A 17438-nucleotide genomic window follows, 5' to 3' on the forward strand; every position below is an offset into this window, starting at 1 on the left:
AACCTAGCCAAACTGTTCTATACATTCTCTGAGACGATTTCACTAGTTACCGTCAGATAGCCCATTTCAGCCCATCATATATTACGAAAATGAGGCCGCTACTGAGGATACTCGTCGCAACGGTCATACCACAACCAGCGTAGAAGCCACTTACACCACAGGCGCGATACATCCTGGAAGCTGTTCGCCAAAATGTGGCCGGGCGTAGAGCTTGACATGTTCGCAAAGATGGCCTTAGTTCTTCCTCGGTCTGGATCGCACTTTTCACAGTATCGGCTGGGTATAGAAGTAATGTGCTAGCACCTCCTGCTACTGCGCCAGCTAGTGCAGACTCCCACAATAGGATGTCCTCAGTAAATTCGGCGCGGTGAGAAACGTATTCGTCGCAGTCAATTGTGGTCTGTTGTTTTCGATGTTTCCTGTTTCTTAGAACGTCTGCTACGATCTCTTTGATCATGAACCAGGCAGCGGTTCCTCCTGTGTCGCGTAGGAGAGTGCCTGTTTGGCCCAGCCAAAAGCCTTTCAGTCCGTTGTCTCGCAATATGCTTTGGATTATAGAGAGGGCACCAGGAGGCTTCACGAGAGGTGTGTTTGTGTGAACGTTAGGATACGATGGTTTGTGAAGAGACGAGAGAATAGTATGACTCGTATCCGTTGTCAGTCGTCGTAAAGATGAGGTGCCGCATATACCCTCATTGGCCGCTACTAAGGAGGGGATGGGGGCTGAGGAGAAGAATGATTCGGAGATCGAGGTGTATACAAACGAAGGTTTGAGATTGGACCGAACCTCCCGTGGATACGAATCCATCATTTGGATTTGCATCTTACATTTCACGAGCTCTATCGGAGTTCTAGTTTGATCCAAGTTTCTAAATCATTCACCAGCAAAGACAGAAGAACTCACAAGATGAAGCTTGTTAGGAATCCTGCACCAGTTGCCGCAATACCAACTTCAGGTATGGTCAGTTCTTTTTGTGAGGGGTCTTCATAATTTATGTTCCGAATGGCATTCTGAAAAGAAGAGTACGCAAGAAAGAGCCCAGCGGTATGCGCCATGGAGCCAACGAGAGGCATTGACAGACCCTAATAGATATTTCAATACAAAGTCAAGTTTTCGAAGTCGATTCAAAACGAAGTGGGCGTACCCGGTAGAGGCCTCGCAGGCCTTCTTCCTTCCCAGTTCGATACAAGCAGTGTAAAGGCCCATAGTAAGCGAATCCAGAACCTTTGTCGGTAAAGGATAAAACTTGAGCTTGTAGCCTCACTTTAGCTAGGTCAAAGGGAAACTCGAATAGTTCTGCCACCATGCCTGCTGCCTAATTGAGGTGTCGAAAAGGGAAGAAGATGGAATGGGCCGAACACGAACGCTTCCAATTGCTATTTCCTTGCAAGCGTCTCTTACGGGACTCCCGAACCAGTTATTGCGGGCTTCGTATCATCCTTCATGGATAGACGGGATGAAGGAGAGTGTTATGCACAATGGACTTCAACGAGTGGTGATGCGCGTCCGAACGCTTTGATGGAACGCGAAAGTCACGTGAATTCACCGGCCGTAATTATATAACGCAGTGATGCCTAAATGGCGTTCTTTAATCATGAATGATATTTCAGAGACCAGACTCCATCCATATCTTCTTCTTTTCAATCGATACGTGGTACAGCTTCAAAAGCATCTCAGCGGTCTCTCTAGCTCGTCGCCTTCAACCGACTCTCTTATTGGAGGTGTCTTATGGACTGCTGAGGAGAAGAATAAATTTTTTCATGCTCTCAGTGTCTATTCTCGCCTTCGGCCCGACCTCATTGCCGCATGCATAAGGACGAAGAACGAAGCAGAGGTGTTGGAGTATCTCCTTTTATTGGAAGACGGCTCGAGGAGGGCCGGCAGTTCAGAAGCATGCGTGCGAGCTTCTTTATATTCCGCCCGCCAAGTCTCTGACTCTTGGATTACTTGGGAGGAGGCCAATGCAGAGAGGTTGCGGCTAAACGAAGCAATCTGGGATGGAGGGTCTCGCATAGATGGAGAAGACAGCCCGCTCAGAGACGACGGAGAGTCCAGTTATCCGGAAATACAACCTCTCGGTGGGCTTAAAGATCTCACTTATGCCCACCTCCGCGTGTTGGGTGAGGTGTTACAAACCGACAAGAACTATGAGCCTGATGCTGATATGGTAACCTCGTCTCCGATTGAGTTAGGATGATATTCATTGCATCTGGTAATTTCGGAGACTTACGTTTATCCGTGATAGAAATGCCCATCCAATGGCATCCGGGATAGACCTCATTTCTCCAGCACAAATTCCTAATCGAAGCAGTATAGAAACATTAAACAATGCAAACAATGGGTCCAATTCCTACCAAGAGCTGCAAGCAGATCCTGAGCTTTCTGAAGAGAACACACCCGCACCCCCTCAGGATCTATCTCCTCGGTCACGTCGTCGCTATCAAAAACGTATACATATGCGGCGGAAACGAGCGCAGTTGAAAAGAGAGGAAACAGATTTGACGACGCACAAATTGAAGACTGGTCCGAGAAAGAATACAGAGGAGGAAGAATCTCCTGAGGCTTCACCTTCGATGATCACCAGGAGTCTACAAATAGAAATTGGAGGGAAGGACTTGGAGAACACGAAGACCATATCTAAGGATGTTAGTGATCAAAAGTACTTCACAACAGATCCAGGTGAAGACGGCAGTAATAATCCATCGTTGGACCCCATACACCTACGCAGTCGGCTTGTAACAGCTCCGTTGGATCCACCTCTTCACAATATCTCTTTAGATGCAATTAGTGCCACAGGCCTTGACATCTTCAACTATCCAAAAATGGGGAAATTATTGGAGTAAGTTATCTCTCGCTATTTGTACCAGATGTATTGACCGGTCTTTCGACAGACATTTTTTCACTGGTTATGACTCGGACATGGTAGACCAAAATGCATCCATCAGCACCGAGACTTGTATCTTGCTTCTTGAGATTTTGAAAGATTTCCTAGTCCAACTCATTTCACGAGTGATAACCTTGGAAGAAGAGCACCAAAGACTTAGAGGTACGACGAAAGTCTGGCGGAAGAATACTGATGATGTGAGTTTCGTGTTTGATCTACCTTTTTCGACTGACTTACTGTACCCAGACTGAAAAGGGCGCCATTGACTCTTCAGCTATTCAATTTGCCCTGAAAAGTATGGGAATTTTTGAGGAGAATTTATCTCAGTTTTTCACTGGCCTGCTGGGTGAGGATTTTCATCAAGTAACCTGTAATCAAACTGGATACGAGGATAACGAACGACTCGTCAATCGACCCAACGTATTGAGCCAGCATCCTTTGCACCAGGATGTCTGTCTTCCTCATTATCACTCTAATCTTTTTCCGGAATACTGTAACCCAGATCACCCTGATGAAAGCACGAACAATCTACAGAAGGAAGTGGACGAAGAAAGTCTCTTAAATGAAATGCAAGAAGAAGGGGAATTAGAGAGGGAGGACGAAATGGCTGACCAGCAACACGAGATCACATTGTGGAGAGAAGTCAGGAAAAGAAAGCGTTAGAATTGCTACTCCATCACGTATCAGTCAATACATTAGTTATGCAGCGATACAGGTCAATAATGTGAACCATATTTAATGCCTCATAGTTTTGCCTTCTCATTCACCTCATCTTTTCTTAGTTGTACTACTGCTTTGCCCCAAGTCTCCCGACGTTCAATGGCCCCAAGCCCTTCACTGAGGTTTTCAAGGGTGAATATCCGATCGTACGTTACTGGTCGTGCCTTGCCAGAAGTAAAGAGACTGGCACGGTAGGTCCCGGTCAGGCTGTATCTGTACCATGTACTGGGATAACTTACTCAAAAATCTTTTGCCACACAAGAGGAATACATTCAGGTTCGTTGCCTGAATATTGGCTCTGTGTCAGACCAAAACAGGATGCAATATGAGATGCTCACGCTTGTATGCTCCCAAATGTAGCCCAACAATGGAGATATTCTTCAAGAGAATAATATTTGACGGAATTTTCTCGATGGCACCACCGGCAAACCCGATGACGAGGGCACGCCCGTTCCAAGCAATACACTTGAGTGAGTCTAAGATTCAATTTAGAACCGTGACACAATTGTAGCCAAGCACTATACATACCGTTTATGAGTCCAACAGCATCGTATATAATATCAACACCTTTCTTATTTGTTAACTCCAGTACAGCTTTTTGCCATCCTGGCTTTGAGTAATTGACACCATAGTCTGCACCACCGACACGTTTAGCAATCTCCAATTTGCTGTCCGAGCCCGCAGCGGCAATTACATGAGCACCAAGAGCTGGAATCAGGGTGCAGAAATGACCATTAGCTTGCTGGCAATAGCAGGACTCGATGACTATGTATACCTTTAGCGATTTGTACAGCAGCAATGCCTACTCCTCCGGCTGCTGCAGTCACGAGTACCCAGTCTCCTTGAGGCTATTTAGCTATTTATCTTAACATAGTTATAGAAGAATTCCGTACCTGACTTGAGTCCTGCTCGACCAACGAGCGCTTGATAACTGGTCGGCCAGGTAACAAAGAGACCTATGTGGTTCCCAACTTCAGAGTCAACGTCTACCATATTAAAGTCAGTTCTCACCGGCACCCTCTTCGAGCGTCACATTGTCTGGTAAAGGTAGAAGCTCGTTCCAATTAACCGCTATTCTATCCGCAAACGACCCTTGTGTTCCACCAAAGACGCGATTTCCAGGTCTATAAGGGCATCCCTCAGGAATAGGAGAGTTCTGGGCAATTTTTCCTGCAAACTCGGAGCCAAGTATGAACGGTAAGGGTGGTTTGGATTGGTGTTTGCCTTGAGATTGCAGAGTCTAGCTATCGCTGGGTTCAGCACATTGATACGATTGATAAAGCTACTAACGTCGAAGAAGTTGAGGCCAGCGCTGTATACGTCTACGAGGACTTGGTCTTTTCCTGCTGTTGGCTCGGGTACATCGTGAGACAGATTAATTCCAGAAGGGTGAGCGAGTTCGCGGACGACAAAAGCCCTCATGACGGTGTTTAACTTGTTTAACAGAGGGGTACGACTGGTTATCTTCCGCGCCGGCAAAAAAAGAGCCGGTACCGGTGATTGGCCCACGCTCTTCAATGGAAATAAAATCGTTGATTTAAGCTGTAAAATGGTACAAATGCTTGTGTGATCTAATTAATCGACTACAAATATATGAAGAAAATAACACCGAGGCAACTTGTCAATCAGCTGAATGCAAAACCTTCGCCTCCCTCATTAATCGCAAGTAACAATTGTTGTCGGAGCATTTCGTATGAAGAATACTGTGGAAGGTCGATTTGATTGAAGCCTTTGGCAGCAACATAAGTATTTGCATGATTTTACGGAGGTGGTTACTTACAGGTATGAGCCTGAGGTAGGCGGTCAGATTCACCATACGCGCGATGGATAGAAAATCTTTGAACCCCTTGAACCCCTTGAAGGTCGACAAAACCGCTGAGAGGTACACGGGACGTCCCAGTGGCAAAACTAAGGACTTTAGCTCGCTCTTCTCGATTGAAAGACTTTAGGGCTCGCCACCACCAGACAATGTTCGGATCAGAACTGGAATATCCATTGTACTCGGTTGCTGCCCTCCACTCGTCAACATCAATGTCAGGGGTACCCGAGATCAGAAGTTCGAGTTCCTGTTCATTGAACTGGAGCAGTGTTAGACAAAGGAGGCAGAATATTTATAACACCCTTACGATAGCGATCAACTCCTTGGGTATAATCTCATAAAAGCCATTCAACAGGTTTTCAATCTGTTCCTTTATGGAAGAGTAGAGGCGATATTGAGCTGAAAGCTGGACGAACTCGCGCTTGTTATCTTGAGTGACCGCAATTGCCTCGCCATTGTCTTTCAACGGTACGATGCGATTCACGCCAAACTGCGGAAGAAGTTAGCTTACTTTGGTGAGCTCAGGATAATATCATACCTCGTCCGCTTCAACGCTGAAGTTCAGTTCCAGTACTCCCGGATCATTCTCTAAAATCCAACAAAGAGAGTTGTAGTACTCGGGATCCACCCATTCCACATCCCTGTAGTCCACAGGTTTGCCTAGGATTTGACGGTACAGACTTTTTGCGAAATAGGCATCAAGGAGACGGCCATCATATATAGCCTTCCCGATAACTCGTCCAACAAATTTGAAGAAAGATAAATGCTCAGGGTTAACCCACGAATTCTTGTTTGGTTGATATGTCAGCTTGTCTGCGGCACAAGGCTGGAAAAGAGCATTATTGGGGTCAAACATTTGCCGGGCCAAGATTTGGAACCATTCGCGCGTAACACCACCTGCGTCGACTCCTTCTTCATCGTAGAATCGCACACTGAGTTTGCCATATTTAATTTGATCACCTGATTTACGCTGCAGGTATTGGAAACTATCCTCGAATACTCGCGCTCGGCGGACATTCAGCTGCAGCGTGCCATAGTGCTCTCTAGAGGAAGGCCTGCGGTGAAGCTGCTGGTTGAAATAGTTGCGTTTGTTGTCGAAGTCCAAAACACGTGGGTTGCTGACCAAAAGCGCGAATGATCCACTCATCAGAGATGGGTTGTTGCGAACCATAACGTTCAGTACTTTCCGATGCACATCTGTGAACGTGATGAACAGGTCCTCGATAGATTCGCGAGGCGTCGTAGGCGTTCTAGGCGAAACTGAACCACGCAGCGCGCGGGGGATGGTGTTGAATGACTTTATATTCGCGTACTTGCAGACGACCATCAGCGCTTCAATCAGCGGTAGCAAGACGATAGCAATGTGTTCCGTCTCAGGCCTTTCCTCTATGATCGATAGACAGTCTCCCAATCGTCGCCATAAGGGAGTGAAACGGAATGACTCGTATATGGCTTGCACTTTATCAACATCTGCTTCGTTTCTGGATAGAGGTGTCTTCGAGCTATACATATAATCAATAGTCTTGAGCACCCGGAGGAGCTTAGCCTGCAGCGACGAGGCAGGGGAGAACTTGGCGGCCACAGTATTCAATTCTTCCTGGGGTCCTTGTAAAGCAACTACCAGCTCATCCAGATCCGTATGAAGAACACGTCCAAACTCCTCTGTCTTCGAACGAAGCTCTTGTGCAATAACTTCTCGCGCATCAGGAACGTAGGATAAGTGTTGGATGAGCGCGAGACTTTGTTGGAATGTACGCCCAGAGCATTCACCGACTGTCAGAATGTTCACAATGAGTCGAAGGACAGTAGGAGGTATTTGAGGAGGATTAGCAAGGAGTATTCTTTCTTCAATTGCTTCAAGTGACGTCTTTTTCTCCTTGTCCAATAAAGCTGTAACTGAATCAGAAGGTACACCTGTTACAACAATGTCAGACAAAAAATAAGGAGGGAAATGAGGTCACTCACCAGTTGAAATGTTAGTAGTTCCTTGACTTTCTCCTTGCGCAACGGGCAACTGTGACAAAGGATTTTGTGGTTGAGAAGTTTCCTCTGCTGCTGGCTGAGATCTATCATCGTCTTTGGGCTTCAAGCTCGCCAGCGGCCTAGTCACTGTCGCAAGTAAACCTACGAGTGATTCCATGATAGCCGGAGTTCGTATGAGGGGTTGGCGGTCTAGTAGGCTTAATAGTAGTACAATGGGATAATGAGTCTGGGGTATTTGCTTTTCCTTGCCCTTTCCCTTCTTGCTAGACGACTTGCGTAGGCCGGCAGGAAGCTCATGTTCCGTCAGGAAGAACATAGATGCCAGTTCGTTTGCACTAACGATGTATGTCAGACTTTCGAGGCAGCGTTGAACCACTAGGTCAGGAACAGCATCGATACGAGTGTTCGTTGACGTCAGCGCGGCAAGATAATCTGATGTCGCTTTTTGCTTGCCAACAGATTTGGGGGTCGGGGGTTTTGAGGTATTACGAACAGTGAGCTGAGCAAAACTCTTATCAACGGCAGCCAAGTCTCCAGGACCATCCTGCAAAATACTAAGCAGAACATTGAACAATTCGGCGCGGGTCTTCGTGTTTTCACAAATATTGACAAGAACTTTGAAAAGAAGGCTCTTCTTTGATACCTGAGGGAAGAATAACAAGCGAACAAGTGCTGCGATCCCGGATTTGTCGAGGAGTAGGAGGGCATCATGATCAGCTGTGAATTTACGGGGGGGGGCGGAGGCTCCAGAAATGCGAGGCGGATTACGTTGAGTTGGTCGCCGTGCACCACCTGCAAAGCTTCCAGCTTCTGCAAGGACATGGGGAGCAAGTGTCTGAAGAAAGCCTTCGTTTTGTTCCATCAAGACACTCTGCCTCAAAGTTGGGTCAAGGCTAGCAATGAAACTAGCTGGGTCAATCTCGGTGGCATGGGCGGGTTGCGTCGGCGCACTTTCGTCCGCTCTTAGACGTGCTCGTTCCATTGCTTCTTGTTGGATGATCTCCGCTCTTATTTCTGGTGGGAGAGCATCAAGGAATTCTGCACTTATCTGGGAATCCGGGGGGCGCTCGACGGTCGCCGCACGTTGGTCGCGGACATGCTGATTGAGAACTTCTTCCCGCATATCGTCTGGTAATGCCTCGAGGAACGTTGGGTCAATCCCCGTGTCAGTGATGTCCACTTGACTCCCATGAATCACGACTGTAATTCGCTGTTGGGGAGCGGAAACCTCAGCCTCACGACTAGACCCTGCTTCATCAGCGTTTTCATGTGTTTCGTGCACAGTTACATCAGTCATGAGCGTGTCCTGATCGGTGGTAACGACTTCCATCCTCTGATCATGAGTTGAAGGCTCTTCGGTCGACGCCTCGGCTACCTGTCCCACCTGAGCCGTCGCTTCAGGAGCAGGAATGGGAGAAGCTAGTTTTGTAGGTTCTTCCACCGACTCTGCTTGCTTCTCCGGTTCCGTGTCCTGACGACCCGGGTCTTCTTCCTCCCTGTCATTCGCTGCCAACATTTCTTCCGCCTCCTTCTTCTTCTCAGCCTCATTGGCCCGCTTCTTCGCCTCTGCTGCTGCCGGTAAGAGAGCCAAGATTACATGGTTGACGAGTTTACCAGTTCGTTCGGTGACGAATTCACCATTGAGAATTTTCGCTTCCTCTGCCCAACGCTGTAGTGTCAATATAGGCTCGAATTCACGTCCTTGCTTTGGAGAAGACGTCCTTGGCCCTCTTTCTACGCGGATGGCAGCTGAGATGACACCCTGGTTGGGCCGGCGGTGAAGACGATCCACATTGGCGCCATTGCCCATATCGAGTTGGAAGGCGTGTGCGCCGCCCGCTGTAAGAATCTGTTGCAAGAATTGCGTTGAACCAGGGCCCATGATATCATCAAGACTTTGGAAAAGATCAGCTCCAATAGCAATGTTCCTGTGTGGATGACGAGCTCCACGGCGAGCATTGGAAGTGAATCGATTTGATGGATTGGAAGCGTCCAGTAATAAAGGATGAGTAGTGGTCTCTGGTGGAGGCGCAGGGGCATTGCGTGCCCGGCCGAATACTTGAAAATCTTCGCTATCTATTTGACTATGAGCCCTGTAGACCAAACAACTTCCAGATCGACCCTTACCTGAACGATTACGTCGAGACAGAAAAACTGGCGGGGGATCTCGTCCAGTCGAAATGTTTATAAAAGGAGCCCCAAACGGAAGTCCTGCCTCAGCATTGAAGATCCCGCCTTCGAAACGGAAGCCTTCGTCATCCGACGCCATATCAGGGTCTTCTTCGTGATGGACAATTTGAATCGGAACTGAAAGCCATTCAATCATTCGAAGATCCACCACCATTTGTTAGATATCCGTACCTCCATGGTCGTCCTCATCGTCTATGTCTTCTCCGATAGATCCTAGGCCATCTCCAGGTGGAGGAACATCCTAAATGAACGGTGTTCGCGAATGGACAAAAGAATGTTGAGAATTAGGATGTGACGCACCTCCCATAATATATTACCATCCTCGTCTACCTCGTCTTCCATTTCGTCGTCATCCAAAACTTCTTCCTCATCATCGTCCTGGTCATTTTCAACCAGATTTTGGTCTACTCCGTGATGTCCCTCCTCCTCTTCAACATCATCCCAGTCTTCTTCTCCCTCTCCTTCTTCTTCCTCAAGCTCGTCTTCTTCTTCATCTGTTGCTTCCGAAGTGTCTTCACTTCCTGTACCTTCAAAGTCCATTTCTACATCTCCTTCATCCTCGTCTTCGTCCATATCTTCGCTGCCTGAAAAATGCCCATCGTCCATTTCCTAAAGACAAACTTGAGATTCGTGCTAAGCAGTGGCAGTCTGACACTTACCCCCCCATACATGCCCAAAGCAGAATTTCGATACAGATCTGGTGTCTCCTCCCGCGCTCCGTCTTCTGACATGTCGCTGTCATTTTCTTCAGATGAAAGAGATGTTGTTTCGCTCTCATCGACTCTAATTTCCGTGACTTCTTTGTTCTTGCTCCCCCGGTTCATCTTGATTGCAATTTTGGTGCTGCGACAGACTAAGCAAAATATTATACCTGTGCACGCAAAGAAAGACTCACAGATACTGTAAAGGACGGAGAATGAAATCAACGAGGGTGCGAATATGCGGGTAATTAAGGTCGACATCGGAAAGAGCGCTGGTCAGAGTGGGAACGAAGTTCTTCTCTAGCATGATCTTCGCTATATGCGTGGGAATTTCGTCCTGGTGCTTACGATTGTTAGTGTTCGGATGATTGAAACGGACGGTCAACAAGCGATGGCAAAGATCCGAGAACGCCAGCAACTTCCCATATCGAACTTCAAGATTTTCAATTGAAGGAATATCCTTGAGGCTGCGGCTAAGCGTTTCGAGAACGTACTTGCGGACAGCAACAAGCTCAGGTGATATATCCTTGGGTTCGTGGGGAGAGGTGGACGTGTCGACGCACAACGAAACAACGACCAACATGGCCCAATGACAAAGTGAGAGGTGACTCCGATTGGAATCTGAAGACGACGGATTGATAGTGCCCGGATTGATAACATCATTAAACAAGAACTGGAGCGTCACTGATCGGAATTTGCTGGCAGAATCTTTCGAGGGTGTTTGGTTCTTCTTCTTCGGGACAAAGGAAAGGAAGGCAACCTTGCAGGTATCATAAGAGATTATCAGCTCTGTCATGCACTGCATCAAGAAGCATGCATATTGATATTTGTCTTCGGTTACTCTGGCTGCAGGAGGGGGCTTTTCATCGACTTTGGCAAGACTGGCAGAATCGGTGGACGGCTGGGTCGTCGGAAGGCTCTCCACTTGTCCCATCTCTTCAGTTGATGTTTTGGCAAGGTTATTTGACGTTGACGCCTCACTAATTGATTTGACAGTTGCAGCAAGTTCCGTGAAAAGCAGACGAATGACGTTCTCTGCGTGCTGATCATCAGGTTGTTCAAACACGGGAGGTTCTGGCTTCATTTCAACATCGCTGGCCTCGGCTCTTTTCTCTTCCTTGGCTGAGGTCTCGTCTGGCGCCGTTTTCTCGCTGTCTTTCTGCCCGGACATCAACCTGAGTTGGGGATTGAAACCGTCATAGTAAGTTATATCGAGATCGCATAACGATTTGGTGACGTCGAGAAAAACATTGGTGTCCCTGAATGCCATGGCATTACAATGACGAACGTATGCGTTGACATCCACTATACTGTTCCTTTGATGTTGGATAAACCGCTTGATAGATTCTGTCATGACTTTCTGAACTGTGGCTCGGTCTTCGATGACATGGCGAAGGATGATGATGATATACGAGGATCCTCCAGAAACTTCCAATGCACCGACGCGACCAAATAAGTGTATCAGCCCTTCGCTCTCCAGAAAATGCTTAACCATTTTCCTATCTTTGGTGAAGTAGACTAGCAGGCGCAGAACCGATAGAAATTCATCCGAAGGAAGGTCGCGAATAGCGAGGAGTCGCAAGACGAATTCAAAAATGATGTTTTTTGCATCAGCCCGTGGAAGTCCAGAGTTCAAAGCCTCAGTTTTGATGGGCTCATCTACTTTCGGTACACTAAGACTGATAGCACGAGGTTCTTCAGCTAGGGTCAACAACGCCTCTGTTACAAGGAGATGACTGGCAAGCCATTTGGGGGGATTATTGATATCCATTCCAGACAGCAAGAGGGCTAGTAAACCATCTAGAAGCTCTTTCCGCACGTTTTCATCAAGACTTGAAGGTTGTTCAGATAAGACTAGAGCCAAAAGACGACAACGATTGGCAAGCGGTTGCTCCTGGACATCGTGGGCGTAAGGGGAGAAAGATTTGACATCATCCACCAAGTCACGAACAGCTTGAGATTGATACACGCTGGGACGAACAAAGGCGGAATGGAGCTCGAATAGTAATGACTGATGTTCATCAAGAAGTAGCAACGCTTGGCGGCTAACCAATGTCCGGAGGGGCTCCCTGGCTTCATCCAAAGCACTTTTCCACTCTTCGATAGTTTTGACCCCTTCCTTTTGTTGACCTGATTCGCTTTCCGTCTTGGAGCTGATTCCAGGAGCAGATGTTTCTTCGACTGCCTCCCCGCTTGCCTGTTGTTCCTGCGCATCAGTGGATGGTACGGCTTCAACTTCGCCAGCGGCATTAGATGAGGTCGCAACCGGTATGCTAACAGGTACTGGATCAGGTGGAAATACGAATGGGTGATTCAGGAGAAAATCAGTAGCCGCAGTAACATTGTTGCGGGTATGGACTAGTGCACGTTCTGCCGCGGATCGAGGGAAACCCATGTCAACTAGCATTTGCACCCGGCTTTCATCGGGACCCGTTGGTCGAGGAATAGTAGGAATGGCTGCCTCTGAAGTTGTTTCAGGCTTGGATTGTTCATTTTCTCCATTGACAAGTTCCAGCACTGATCGAACAATGGATCTGCTAACACCGAGAGGTGCTTGAACAAGCCATGACGCTTCCCAGAGGGAACGGAAGAGGGGTAGGACTTTGAGTCGAAGTTTGACCAGGAAGTTATTGGGATCGAAAAACCCAGGTTCCGTCTCCTTCTTGTCGCGGGTGATGAGAAGTAAGGTTTGTGGAGATTCACACAAAGACTTTGAGGAGATAATGGGGTGAAGAAGGTGAAGGGCAACCTTCAGGCCACCATAAGCATGGATAAGTGTCTTGCTGAGGAGATCTGTGCGCTCCTCTTCTCGGATTCTCGTGATTTCCTCGATGCTCTCCGCAAGCGAAGTACCAATTCTCAGAAGCTCGTCTAAACCTCCAATCTGATAAAAAGCTCTCAATTCGACCGTGTGCAAAGTATTGGTAGAAGTGCGTTCTAATTTTCCCCGGTATGAGTATACTCTATGATATGAAAACGGTAAACGAGCCTTACCGTCGACGAAAAGAAGGTTATATAACCCAAAGATCACGCTATAATATGTGTTTAGAGAAGGAGCGTCATCTGGTGGTAGTCGTCAGCTTCAAGTTCAATATGAGTCTGGTAACATACCAAATTGAGGAATTTGTAAATGCTTCAACAAGATGCTGGCGATAACACCAGCTGAGTCCAAGATCTGTTGCTTCTGTGACGCTTCCGGGTTTCGACGAGCATGAAACATTTTGACGATTGCTGACAAGAGATAAATTACCTATTTCTGGTGTTTGCATACATAAGAGTACCGACCTTGGAAAAATGGTGCAAGCACATTTGGCATGCCATGAGTGAGGTACTTCAGAGCGGCAGCATTACGAGATACTGGTGTCTCATCTTGTTTTGGTCTCGCGGTTTCTTCGCCGGTGGGTCTTCCATCATCTACACCCTGGATCCCATTGGCAGTGCTCCCCGTGTTTAACGAATTGGTGGCTTCAATAAGATTGGTGGTGGATACATTCGGTGTTCCATTGAAGGGAGATTGAACGGGACTTGTTTGCGGGATTCCTCTCTTCATCAAGGCAGCGTTTAATACCATATTTTCCCATATCGTGGCTCGATGCAGGGCACCGAGTTCCGGGATGGTTTGCCCACCACAAGAAGTCATGAGAGTTTGAAGTAAAGTTATGGCACCACGACCATGAGAATATCCAACAGTGCCAAAAACATCCGAGAGGAGGGAGGTCCTGATGTGCAAAGTAACAAGATTTCGGAACTGATCGTTGCATACTGCCCAGTTGGTATCTATGAAAGCGATAATTGAGTATATAGCGGCATAGGCAATCAAAAAGATACACACCATTTATGTCCAGTAGTGGGAGGAGTTTCGATGAAGGCTCTAAACTGTTCCAGAAATCTGTTGTATCCCGCAGCGAATCATGGACGATCTTAGACAGGTAAACCAAAGTTTCGTTCGTTGCAAAGTCGACCAGTGTGCGCATAACTTGAACGAGGGAGTCGGATGTCACACTATTGGAAAAATCATACGGTAAGCATGGTAGCGCTGTTAAGCGTCCAATGTATGTAAGACCGTCAGAAAGTGTAATAAAGTCTTTGCAATGCGGTCCATGTTGGAAAAACCCTTCAAGAAACTGAAAATGCGATTTAAAAAGATATGATATGGTGAAATCGAAAAGGAACATACTCGGCACAACACATCTATGAAAGACACCACAGTATTGTCGTGTGATTTAGACGCAGCTTCATCTGCAACATCTCCCCCAGAAAAATCCGCAGCCTCAGCTTGAACAGCTTTAGCTTGTATTGACTCAAAATCTTCCATTTTGACATCAGTGTCAATCGTGGTAGCCACAGCTGGTGCCAGCCGATACCAATGAAGAAGTTCGGTCGAAACCTGAAAGTTCCTACCGATCTCCTCGATTGCACCCAATGTAGACTTCAAGGAGGCAAAAACAGCTGCTTTCAAAAGCGGATGATGGCGAACAAGCTCATCTATTGCTGTTCCAATGATCACTGCATTCTCTTTGTCAATAAGAACTTTCAAATGACGCTCAGACGTAAAGATAGCGAAGATGGCGGGAATGATACTAGGTCGATTGCTCAATTGAGACTGCCCAGTTTCATTCAAACACAAGGCACCCAGTGCATTCGGAATGGATTGGAGGACCTGAAATCACTTGAGCGAAGATAGAAGACAAAGCAGAAATGATAATACCTCGATAGAGGGTTCAATGCCGGTCTCGATTGCCTTGTAAAATGATTCTGGAAGGCCCGCCTCCTGAATGATACTGAGGGACGTGGGCTCATTGTGAACAAAAGTGGCCATTATATTGATCGCTAACGAATGGGTAAGCAGGGTGAAACGTATCTGAAGTCACAGTTTGTGCGAACCAATTGGTAAGACACTGGGTCCGAAGAGACCCCGGTTGTCGATTATGCTTTTGACGGATTTTATCAACGACGTATCGATAAGTCCACGCAAACCTTCAGATGTACCAGAAGACTGCATCATGCGATGCATGGTTCTGAGAAGATGTTTGAGGACCGACGAACGAGGGATGGGAAGGCAGCCTGCCAATACCCAGTAAGTATCAATCTGGTTCGCCGATACGAAAGGGCTCACTGCCAGCGAAGTTAAAATCCTGAATTTCTGCAATCGTTTTATAGTTCTGGATATCATGATCGATTTCATACTGGAGCAGTTTTTTAATTCCATAAAGTATATCCACTGTGGGACAGCGTACCTCGATGCGATCAACCAGTATAGATACTCCACGAGCAGCAACAAATAGTGAGAATCCATTCTGAAAAGAATAAAGGACACTGTCGATGAGCTGCAGCGTTTTCGAGACTACCGGAAGACGGTTCGAGAGCCTATTCTCCACAAGCTGAATAAGGAGGGGAATCAAGCCAGCACCGACAACCATGTTGACCCCCGTGGTATGGGTAGCGATCAATGTGACAAATTGCAGAAGTGCCTCAATAAAGGACTGAGGGATGCTTGAAGACGGATTTGCCACATCATGGACGGTCTTTCTGAACAGGGCCATAAGAATCCCATGGTTGACACCAGCATTCACGGCTGTCAAAACTTCTTGACATCTATTGCGATACCTGGTGAGGCTGTCCAAGACAGCAATGGCAGCGGTTTGAACAGCAATGGGTACATCATATTCGACATGGAGAAGTTCGGCCACGTTGGATATAAGATCAGGTTCGTACAGGAAGAAAGTGGCGGTGGTTTGCGAATCAGTGTGTGTAAGGGCATAGATAGCGATGGCTAAGAGTCTTGCAATGACCAGCTTTTCTCGCTGGGCTTCGCCAGTCTTAGATAGAGCTTGACTAACGCGGATCCGGTTCAATAGCTCGAATTTTTCTTCTTCCGGTACCCTGTGTGATCGAACAGAATCTACGAGGATGTTCATTGCTGGTTGAGATTGTAGAGTCGCTTCAGATATAGAGATGTTGATCGGTCCAGTAACGGAGGCGGCCTGGGACTTGGGTGGCGTAGCTGGCGTATCGGATGTGCTTTCTCTTGTTTTGTCTCGCGTAGTCGCTACGCTTGTTTCCATTCGATAGAAGCTGAATGACACGTCTCGTGCTTCGGCTGGAAGACCGTCAATCTCCGCTTTGTTCTTGCTACTCACGAGATCAACCAAGCTGACACCATACTCGCGTAGATGTGGCCATCTTTTCGCCAACGCCAATAAACGCGACGTCGCATGGCTCAGTACATGGGTGACAGACGATTGGGAGGAATATTGTTGGGCAGGGCGGAGGAGTACCTGTAGTGAAAGAAGAACAATGTCAAGATCGGAACAAAGGAGGAGACTGTTCAGTCGCTGGAAAAGTTTAGTCAGCATTTGCGAAATGAGAAGATATATAAAACAACAGTACGTCGTAAGAGTTAAAAGTCTTTCGATTCGTCGAATTTTCGAGCAAGAGGCGTTGAAAGCGTAGTAACTCTGATACAAGCGCTGTCGTTTGTGAGGGAAAAGGCACCAACTGCACTTTATCCAGCTCATACTGGTTGATGATGTCCTCAAGGATGGAGTCGAATTTGTTGAGGACTTTGATCCATGCATTCAGATCGGACCGAGGCCACTTCCAGGATTCCACACAGCCGAGAATATGGACAAGCTGGTCATCTGAAGCATTCAGTGTTTTACTAATGAACTCGGCGACAGCCGCGGGCTACAATCATAAGTGTGAAGAAATCTAACATGGTTTAGGATCGAGAGACATACGGGAGCCACAGCTTTCTTCGATTTGCTTGTGATCTTCATATTCCGTGACCACGGTTGGGCCTGGAAAACAACAGAAGTATACCTCCGATTTCTGAAATACGAAAGAAGAGATGGAAAGAAGGCTGATGATAGCGGGTGACGAGAGAGAGGATATGGGGATTTCCGAGAACGTCTCTCGGCCAAGGGAACTGCTGACGCAATATGTCACGCGTTACGCGTCCAGTCGCGCTCATACGCAGAGAACTCCAGAACAGCTCCAGCGTTATTCTCAGATGACGAAACGAAAGGTCCAACCAAGCAGCGAAAGTGAATCCGAGGCTCAACTATCTACGGACTCGGAACCAAAATCTCGCCCTCCTGCGAAGAAAAAGGCTACAGCTGTGAGTTAGTAATGTGTGCT

At 47.2% G+C, this 17438-nt stretch overlaps 4 protein-coding genes across 4 annotated transcripts; 1 reads left to right on the plus strand and 3 right to left on the minus strand.

Moving 5' to 3' along the window:
* Window positions 1–52: 52 nt before the first annotated feature.
* Window positions 53–1307, minus strand: AGABI2DRAFT_118033 (hypothetical protein; the record flags this gene model as incomplete). Its single annotated transcript, XM_006461040.1, has 3 exons — window positions 53–851; window positions 905–1083; window positions 1146–1307. The coding sequence occupies 3 exons, from the start codon at window positions 1305–1307 to the stop codon at window positions 53–55; spliced, it is 1140 nt and encodes a 379-aa protein (XP_006461103.1).
* Window positions 1308–1595: 288 nt separating this feature from the next.
* Window positions 1596–3548, plus strand: AGABI2DRAFT_118034 (hypothetical protein; the record flags this gene model as incomplete). The annotated part of the gene is made up of 4 exons (XM_006461041.1): window positions 1596–2188; window positions 2247–2840; window positions 2893–3082; window positions 3132–3548. The coding sequence occupies 4 exons, from the start codon at window positions 1596–1598 to the stop codon at window positions 3546–3548; spliced, it is 1794 nt and encodes a 597-aa protein (XP_006461104.1).
* On the minus strand, window positions 3520–5072 carry AGABI2DRAFT_192642 (hypothetical protein). Its single transcript, XM_006461042.1, has 8 exons — window positions 4896–5072; window positions 4617–4845; window positions 4499–4561; window positions 4381–4446; window positions 4134–4313; window positions 3944–4081; window positions 3845–3890; window positions 3520–3788 (listed from the first exon to the last, which is right to left on the minus strand). Exons 1-8 carry the CDS (start codon window positions 5025–5027, stop codon window positions 3629–3631), a joined length of 1014 nt encoding a protein of 337 aa, XP_006461105.1. The 5' UTR covers window positions 5028–5072; the 3' UTR covers window positions 3520–3628.
* A 52-nt stretch (window positions 5073–5124) lies between these two features.
* AGABI2DRAFT_204611 (hypothetical protein) lies at window positions 5125–17178 on the minus strand. The gene is made up of 21 exons (XM_006461043.1): window positions 17039–17178; window positions 16689–16985; window positions 15536–16633; window positions 15415–15484; window positions 15183–15362; window positions 15007–15128; window positions 14476–14958; window positions 14131–14422; window positions 13584–14075; window positions 13410–13529; window positions 13293–13361; window positions 10493–13235; window positions 10257–10440; window positions 9898–10206; window positions 9769–9838; window positions 9535–9714; window positions 7390–9483; window positions 5963–7338; window positions 5732–5914; window positions 5386–5683; window positions 5125–5334 (listed from the first exon to the last, which is right to left on the minus strand). Exons 1-21 carry the CDS (start codon window positions 17075–17077, stop codon window positions 5231–5233), a joined length of 10803 nt encoding a protein of 3600 aa, XP_006461106.1. The 5' UTR covers window positions 17078–17178; the 3' UTR covers window positions 5125–5230.
* Between the last annotated feature and the right edge of the window lie 260 nt (window positions 17179–17438).

The sequence above is a fragment of the Agaricus bisporus genome, assembly GCF_000300575.1.
Source record: "Agaricus bisporus var. bisporus H97 unplaced genomic scaffold AGABI2scaffold_5, whole genome shotgun sequence".
NCBI classification, from domain to species: domain Eukaryota; kingdom Fungi; phylum Basidiomycota; class Agaricomycetes; order Agaricales; family Agaricaceae; genus Agaricus; species Agaricus bisporus.

Bases quoted from the DNA above. Each gene is read 5' to 3' on its own strand.
- AGABI2DRAFT_192642 (XM_006461042.1), bottom strand. From the start codon at position 5,027: ATGAGGGCTTTTGTCGTCCGCGAACTCGCTCACCCTTCTGGAATTAAT. The intron at 4,447-4,498 runs GTACGGAATTCT...AATAGCCTCAAG, and splicing joins TCGAGCAGGACTCAAGTCAG to GAGACTGGGTACTCGTGACT. The intron at 4,314-4,380 runs GTATACATAGTC...CCCTGATTCCAG, and splicing joins TGCTGTACAAATCGCTAAAG to CTCTTGGTGCTCATGTAATT.
- AGABI2DRAFT_204611 (XM_006461043.1), bottom strand. From the start codon at position 17,077: ATGAAGATCACAAGCAAATCGAAGAAAGCTGTGGCTCCC. The intron at 14,959-15,006 runs GTATTATCATTT...AAGTGATTTCAG, and splicing joins GCATTGAACCCTCTATCGAG to GTCCTCCAATCCATTCCGAA. The intron at 10,441-10,492 runs GTGAGTCTTTCT...AGTCTGTCGCAG, and splicing joins CTCCGTCCTTTACAGTATCT to CACCAAAATTGCAATCAAGA.